At 33.7% G+C, this 8,872-nt stretch overlaps 1 protein-coding gene across 1 annotated transcript in view; it reads left to right on the forward strand.

Moving 5' to 3' along the window:
- Positions 1-8,872, forward strand: part of LOC107447701 (regulator of G-protein signaling 7-like) — a 61,207-nt gene that overhangs the window by 29,842 nt on the left and 22,493 nt on the right. Inside the window, exons 7-9 of the mRNA XM_043039580.2 lie at positions 1,550-1,673; positions 6,458-6,517; positions 7,866-7,927. Coding sequence (XP_042895514.1) covers positions 1,550-1,673; positions 6,458-6,517; positions 7,866-7,927 — 246 coding nt within the window. The remainder of the gene's footprint in view (positions 1-1,549; positions 1,674-6,457; positions 6,518-7,865; positions 7,928-8,872) is intronic.

An 8,872-nucleotide genomic window follows, 5' to 3' on the forward strand; every position in this document is an offset into this window, starting at 1 on the left:
CCCTTGTCAATGAACTTCCACTTGTGCCCCCTTCGTCGCACGGAGAATATCAAGTCGATAGTCAATTTCGCGCCAGGTAGCGGCAAGCATGCCGGCATCCACAGAGGCTATTGCGGTTGAAATTCTGACTTTTAGGTCATCAATGTTCGACACGATCCTCCTGTAAACATTGTCCTTTATAAATCCCCAAAGAAAAACGTCCAGCGGCGTTATATCAGGCGATCTGGGTGGCCGAGGAATTGGACCTCCTCGCCCAATCCTTCTTCCTGGAAAATGGTCATTCAAAGAACTACGAACGATGATACCCCAATGAGGTGGTGCACCATCTTGTTGCAAAAATACATGTGGCTGAAGCTCTTCTAGTTGTGGAAATACGAAGTTTTCCAGCATGTCTAAGTATACGATTGATGAGACCGTCTTTTCTGTAAAAAAGAAAGGTCTCTGACTCTGTCGTGCATTAGTCCGCACCACGCATTTACCTTTGGGGAATCCCTTTGTGTCTCACGGTATTCATGGGGGTTTTCAGATCCCCATTATGCGCACATTATAGCGATTAAGAATGCCAGAAACATGAAAGGATGCTTGGTCGGAGAACATTATGCGCTTCAGAAAATCAGCCTCATCTTCTATCCTTCCTACCATATCTGTTGCAAACGCCATCCTCCTAGGCCTATCGTCCGGTTCCATTTCTTGAACAATTTGAACTTTGTATGTATGCAGTCTTAATTGTTTCTTAATAACCTTGTACACCGTCGAAATTGGCATATCCAATTCTCTTGCCGCTGATCTCACAGATCTTCTAGGAGTGTCTAAAAATGTCTATCACTTGTGCATGGACAACCGGAACGTTTCTTATCTGCGATACTTTCAGTTTCTAGAAAATTCTTTTTCCACCGCAAGATGCTGCTTTTGGGTGGAGGATCTTTTAGATAAATTCTTCTGCAATTTCTCTGTGCTTGCACTATCGATTTCGTTTCTATGAACCACCATAAAATCTGTGCTTTCTCTTGTGGTGTATGCATTCTCCTTAATATCCGNTAACTAAATAAACAACAACTAAATTCCATTCGTTTAGCATTGCGTCATATGTTGTTCCTACTAAATCGAAGTAGTTGTGTTTTTTTCATATTATACCCAATTAATAAGCAGACGATATTTAGAAAAGTACAGATATTTAGACTGAAAAATTAAATTATCTGAAATTAACCACACGCGCAGACGATATTTGCAAAAGTAAATATATTCAGACCTGAAAAGGAAAATATATGAGTTATTCCATCAAAAAATGCCATAGTTTGTTTATATCTTCATTATTTTATGAGTTATTAAACATCAAAATGAGTCCGGGAATTTCTAAACACCTTGTATTTATATATCTTGTTCAAATTTTCAATGGTTAATAAAATACTTTTAATGATTAATAAAAAGTAACTAAAATAAATATTTTCTTTGTTAACCAGAGTAGGAAATGACTTTAAAAAAATTTATTTATATTATTTGTTTCTTGTTATATCACCTCTTGATATATTTCAATAATCTAACGAATTAAATGTGTTGCATTCGAATGTCAAATGAAGAATGTTTTCTTCTCTTTTCAGCCGGGTACAGTGAACACGACGGAAATCGATTTGAAGAAAGCTTTCAAAGCCAATCTACCGTCCAAGCATTCAAAGGTAAAGCTTGAACTTTTCACTCTCTTTTTTCCCCCCTTTTCGTTCAATGGGAGAAAATAATGAAATTCGACGAGAAACATTTTTATAAAGAAGCTCCATTCCATGAATTTTAATTGAATTCATCCATTAATGTAATACAGTCCCTGGCCATATTATTCGACGCACTATAAGATTCTATGTAAAATTATAATTATCAGGTGATACTATACAGCCTTATTGTTTTTACTGGGATGAAACCGGTTTGCACTTGCTTACGTTCGTGCATCAATTGGTTAACATTGTAAAACAATACGTTGAAAGTAAATACAAATAGGAAGTATATAAAAAAATCTTCTCTATAAAAACCCATTACATGTATGTTTAAATATAAAAGTATTGCATATAAAACACTACAGTGCGTCTAATCATTTGATCTAATTATTATAATATCTAATATATAATTCTCTTACGTGGCTCCCAAATTTTGGCTGTATTTCTTTTCCATCGGTGGCAACGTTTGCTTTGTTTTGTTTTGCTTACGTTACTATTTCTCTTACACGGCGAATCGACCAATGATTGCCGCTAAAAATGTCACATGCCAAACCTAGCTGAGGTGGCTCAACATATAGCGCTTTTAAAAACGGAAACTGAAATAACCAGAGAGCAACAGCTGCGGCAATCTCATACTATTAAGCTAGGCAGAAGTGAGTAGTCTTTGTCGATCGATCTCTATTTTAGTATTTTGCCGAAAGCGCTCTTTTTCACGAATTTATATATCAAGAATTTATTTGACGATTTTATGATTTATATCACGAATTATACTATAGCACATTTCTAATAGGTTTAACGAATTACATGTCATTTATTTGAATTCAAATTTATTTTAATGACTTAGTATTTACTAAAAAGATGTAATTTTTTTTAAAAAAAAAAAGTTGTTATATGGATTTGAATGATTGTTTTGAATTCTTAGAATTTTGTGCATTTGCAATGTACCTAAGTTAGCAGCGAGCGATGCGATCTTGGTTTACGAAGCAAACCATATAAGATTGCGTAGCAATTTTCTGGGGTTGGCGAGCGTTAGCGAGCAGGGGGCGCAGCCCACTAGTACTAGTATAATACCTGATGTTATAAATATTCTATATTTATATAATATATCGTCTAATTTATCCGACAGTCAAATTTATATTATATATCGTCTAATTTAGCCCATTGATACACGAACGTAAACAAGTGCAAACGGCGTAAGAACAATAAAGCTGTATAGTATATACTGATAATTAAGATTTTACATAGAATCTTATAGTGCGTCTAATAATTTGGCCAGGGACTGCACATCTTAAAACAAAACCAAGGCTCTGTCCATCTCATAACGCAAGTGTTGTATATTTGATACCACTGCTCACGCTAGTTAATCTACAGATTAACTAGGGTGATCCGATTAAAGTGCGGAATCAAGCGTGCTTCGTAGTTTACCTAGTTCAGAGTTGTCACTCAAATTTGAAGAAAAGAAAATTTCCGTGTTTTCTCTGTACATGTTATATATAGTATATTGAGTATATAGTATATTGAGTATATAGTATATTGAGTATATAGTATATTGAGTATATTGTATAGAGTGATATTAGTATAGTATTGTTCATTTACTGTGCTCGTGTATGAGATATATTAGGATAAAAAATACTATAATAGTTTTAATTGCTGAAAAACTCAGAGAAATAAGGAACAATTGAACATATTTTAAAAAAAATAATATTACAGCAAATGAAATAAAGTACATCTTAACTATCGTTAAATATACCATAAATTTCGTTTACCGAGGTCAGCATTTTTTGTAACAAGAAAATAAAAAATAAAATTCCCTGTATTTTCCCGGTTTGTAAGGAAAAATTCGAAATTCCTGACATTTTCCCCTGTTATTTTAGATTATTTTTTTTTCTTTATTTTTCCAAGTTTTCCCTGTGTAGTTAATGCGGTCATTAAAGCTGTTTTTCTTAGACTCCGTCGTAATATGATATGATGCATTTTTGTAAATAATATGCTCTTTTTATAACTGCTGTGAGTTTACAACTGTTACTCCTGGCTGTTAGGTCAAGCAAGTGTTGTATATTTGATANAACAATAATAATGAAACCAGCACTGTCTACGTTTATTTTGAAAATGGCGCAAAACGTCAATATGGAAAAAAGCCACAATTTTGTAAAAATAAAAAGCGTTTGTGGTCTAATTTTTTAATATTTAAAAGCTTATTCCAATGCTGCATTACCTGGACTCATAAAATTTTTCAAAAACTGAGAATAAGGCAGTGAGTTTGATAATTTTTATCAAGATGGAAAAATATCGCCAAATTGGTGATTTTTAAGTTTAATAACTTTTAAAATATTTAAGTTATTTGTCTGTTTTAAAACCCAAATAATTCTTCCCGGCAAGATTATATATATATTTTTAAAAATCATCGCACTGCTTCAAGCGTAAGGCATTTAAATTTAAACTATGGCTTTTTTTATTTTCCTTGGCGACAGAGCTTCGAAAAAATTCGTTAATGGTTGCACATCGGTCAAAAAAAACTCTTTTTCTTTAATTCGTTGATTGTATTGACTTGATTCTTTAGAAACGAAAAATAAATTAACGACATTATGAAAACTTCTTTCACTGTACCTGCATTATATATTTTTAAAGGGCTTAATTCTATCAACTAGCGTGTTGATATTATTTAGGTAATCTCTAGAGCAATTAAAAAATCTAAATTAATCCTGATATTAGAGAGGTTTTTGTATAGAGACGTTAACCTTATTTTCTACCCCTTAGCCACATTGCGATTTTTTGGGTGATCTCAAATAGTGTTAATGTTAGGATGAACCTTTTATAAAATCTCTCTGATTTCTATACTTTAACAGAAACATAATTAGTATACAGGGTGATTCTAAAAAGATGGGCAACATTTTAGGAAGTGATAGTACACACCCAAGCAAACAATTTTTATCAAAGAATGCATGGTGGAAAACAAAACGCAAAACCGCTAGAGGGCGTCAAAGTTTATGTTCTTATATCAGACAAAAACACACAAAGAACGATGAAGTTAAGTTATAAAAGCAAATTTAATGGCATGTGATTACAATAAGTGTTCAAAGCAGACGTAGTACAACGGCGAAGAAAAGATAGGCGAACATTCTGAAACACACCAGGCATATCACGAACTTTTTCTGCAGCGGCCGAAAGCTTGGCGACAAGTAACGCAGCGCAGTAACTCTCAACAGGAATGGAGCTTTCACGTTTGCATCAAACAACTTTCCAAATGCGCCAGCACCTTTGCGCTTTGTTTTCGACCATGCATTCTTTGATAAAAATTGTTTGCTTGTGTGTGTACTATCACTTCTTAAAATTTTGTCCATCTTTTTAGAATCCCCCTGTATAGATGTTATAATTGTTGATTTCGTGAAATGACAGTTATCTAAGCAGCGCCCTCTTTGCTTAGAATGAAAATGGCGCTAAATATCTACAGGGGCCACAATTTTGTGAAAAATGAAATAATTTAAGCTTTCAATACATATATATTTTCTCAAGAATCCTAACACTGTATTGTTTCATTAATGAATACGTCAATAATTATTCAACCGTGTGAAGTCGTGTAGAAAAATATGTTTATTTGCAGTTGACTGGGATCGAACATAAGATCTTCGAACGAGTAGTCAAAGACTAACAACCACCATAGAAAAAGTTATCCATTACAATTGTAGCCGGAAAACCGCTAGTTGTACTACTTTTTCTGCTAAACGTCTTCGCAGTAAACGGTTTTTTATTTTTATGTTAGAGTGCATTTTTATTCTGTTTAATATATGGCAATAATTTAGTAGGGGAGAGTGGGGTCAATTGTAACAGGGTACGATTCTAACAGAGCAAAAATTTCGAATGTCGGGTTTTAGATTTGGTTCCTAGGTGGCGCACAAGGTGTATTTAATAAATCTACATGTACACCCCTGCTGGCAACCATTTCTAGGTACTTTTGAAAGAGTGACATCACAAAAGATATTTTCACGCTACGCAAGTAATTTTTTTGGTATTAGAATATTATATTGCAACAAAGTAATTTTGTTTAAATAAATAAAAATTATTAACCGAATATGTAAGTGGACACCTTAATTAACATTTCAGAAAAAAAAGATTAGTTTAGTTAATTAACTAGCATTGTTTTTAACAAATGAAGCTGAAATGGCGTCTTGGGGACAATTGTAACAATAAGTAAAGGGACGATTGTAACAGCTGAAAATAAATAATCTTATGTTTACAAACCATTACTTAACTCTTTAAGAACCACCAATAGTTTCCTATATCATTTATATTATGTTGCATGTGCATTATTTTATTTGTCACCTTTCACAGCATAAATTAAAATTTTTAACCCCTTAAAGTTAAAAGTTTAACCCTTTAGGTCTCTGCTCATTATTATTTTTACTCCTAAAATATCACTACTATTTTGATCAATAAAAAAATATATCACAACTATGATAATATGTATAATTGACTATGTTTTAGTTGAATTTATGAACTGTTACAATTGACCCCGTAAGTGGGGACAATTGTAACAAGTGCACGATTGTCGAAAATTGTTAATTACTAATATAATAACATTTAAAATAAGGTATTTATTTTTTTTCTAGTAGAGAATAGTCTACTTTACTCGTCTGTCAATTAATACTGATAATATATTGGATTTTTTGTTAGTTAAAAATAATTAAGTAAAAAATGTTACAATTGACCCCACTCTCCCCTACTACTTTCTTTTTAACATTTTGTTTCTTTTTCAGCAATTCATCCCGCAAACGGAAGCTGAAGCCACAAATCAAATAGACCATCTCCGAAGACAGGTAGTACAGGTTTTCTATCACCATCCAAAATTGACATTTTATGGTTAACATTTAAAATACACAAGACTCTAGTACTTGAATACTAGTACTCTAGTACTTTAAAATAAGCACTGAACATGTAAGGGATACCCCTAACACCATGAATCCAACTGAAACAAGTGCTCAGTATCGGACAAATCATGATACGAGATGCATGTTTTAAGGATATGTTCGCTATTCTATAAGGTGACTGAGGTTCGTATCCCGATCATAGCTGATCAGTTCGTATACTTGAAAGACAGAAAAAGAGCTGCAGAAACTGAAGCGGAAAGATACCCGAAATAGGAGCTTATTCTCAAGACATCGCCAGACCTGAATGAGGGAAACAAAACAAATTTGACTAACAGATCTTCCATACCACCTGCTTCGATTTGCTTCTTTCGGTCACCGCGGCTTTTCTTAGTTATATTTTTCAACTTTATTATGTTCTCCATATTTCTATTAGCGGTTTTGTGCTTTCTTTTTTTCAAATCTCTTTTGCTTTCCTTACTCACACCTGTTGGTCTTGACAATGGCCGCCTTGTTTTTGAGCGTTCAAAAATATGTCAGCTTTTTCCGCCACAATAATTTTTGAACCCAATTTAAATTTTTTCAAGAATTGACCGTCGTGTGCAGACATGCCATCGTTTTAGTTGTATAACGCCGGTTATAAAATAAAATAGTTAATTTTTTGAAAAAGTACGCATGGGATTAAAAATCTCAACATAATTGTAAAATGTGTTCAAAAGATGCATTGAATCATATCAACACCCCAGATAAACCTCTGGAAGTGGCGCGGAGGGCAATATCAAAACTTTAGATAGGAATCTCCATTTTTTATTGCAAATTTGAGTCAATAGATGGCACTGTAATCGTGAAATAAAAATTGGGTACAAATTGCATGAAATGATGATGGTTCCACTCCTTGGAAGGTACTCCAGCCGCAGGTGGTGGATCGTTAAATTGGTTTTTCAAAATATATTAAGAAAAAATTCTTACTATAACATAACTAGTTCCTCATTTTTTTATGCATGAGATATATATTCTCGATACATCTCCATTTTAAACAATTGGTACCCTGTTTTCATTTTACCATTACAACAACACGTATATCGAATTAAGATCCTTTTTCCTGGAAAACTCACATCTGCAATAAAAAGATTGAAATTCGTATCTAAGGTCTTGATGTTGTCATGGTTGGTGATGCGAACTAATTCTTAATTTTTTGGACATTTATGAATATTTATGAGGGATGTTCTGAATTATGAGATAAAGAAACAGAAATTATTTACTTCTTGCGTTTATTCAAAGAGATTGTTCTGCTTTTCAGGTGAAAGCCTTACGAAATAAAATCGATCGAGGAAATGTCAAAACGTCCAAAGTTTGCGAATCGTAAGTATACAGTTCGAGCTCATTCTTTCCTTTTTTAAAAAAACTTTCTGGTTTTTGTGCCTGTGTGAACGTGAGCAATACAGGAGTCGTTGACACAACTTGATCAAATTCGACAAGTTTTTGATCAAGGCCTTCTAATCTAAGCTACCCTACTTTCTTCTGTGGTTTGATAATATTTCTTAATTTCACCCCGATTCGTTTCCGCTACCCTCAGTTGAGAAACGCTGTCTGATCAAGTTTTATAAAGAAATTAACTGTCTATTCAGCTTAAATAAAAGTGACTAGCATAACAGTCTTTTTTATTATCGTCATTGTGAAATCATTTGAATATTCTGACTCTATATGAAAGGCCGAAATCAAGCGAATGTCGACTTTCACCGGTGAATGTCAACAATCACATAGTCGCCTTATTGAATGTCAGAAATATTTGTCATATCCGATTTAATATTAATTTATTCGTTGATATTATCATATTTATTCGATATTTTAATATCTGCTGAGGATATATTAGGAGAAACATCAGCGATCGGAGTACCGGTTAAAAACATATTGGTCAGAGGCACTTAACTTTGAAAAAAAATTAGTGTTGGGTATACCGAGCAGTGGCACTGAGCCTTAAAAAACATTGATGTAGGACATACTGGGCAAATGTATACCGATCAGTGGCACTGAGCCTTAAAAAACATTGATGTAGGACATACTGGGAAAATGTATACCGAGCAGTGGCACTGAGCCTTAAAAAACATTGATGTAGGACATACTGGGCAAATGTATACCGATCAGTGGCACTGAGCCTTAAAAAACATTGATGTAGGACATACTGGGCAAATGTATACCGAGCAGTGGCACTGAGCCTTAAAAAACATTGATGTAGGACATACTGGGCAAATGTATACCGATCAGTGGCACTGAGCCTTAAAAAACATTGATGTAGGACATACTGGG

The sequence above is a fragment of the Parasteatoda tepidariorum genome, chromosome 9, assembly GCF_043381705.1.
Source record: "Parasteatoda tepidariorum isolate YZ-2023 chromosome 9, CAS_Ptep_4.0, whole genome shotgun sequence".
Lineage (NCBI taxonomy): Eukaryota > Metazoa > Arthropoda > Arachnida > Araneae > Theridiidae > Parasteatoda > Parasteatoda tepidariorum.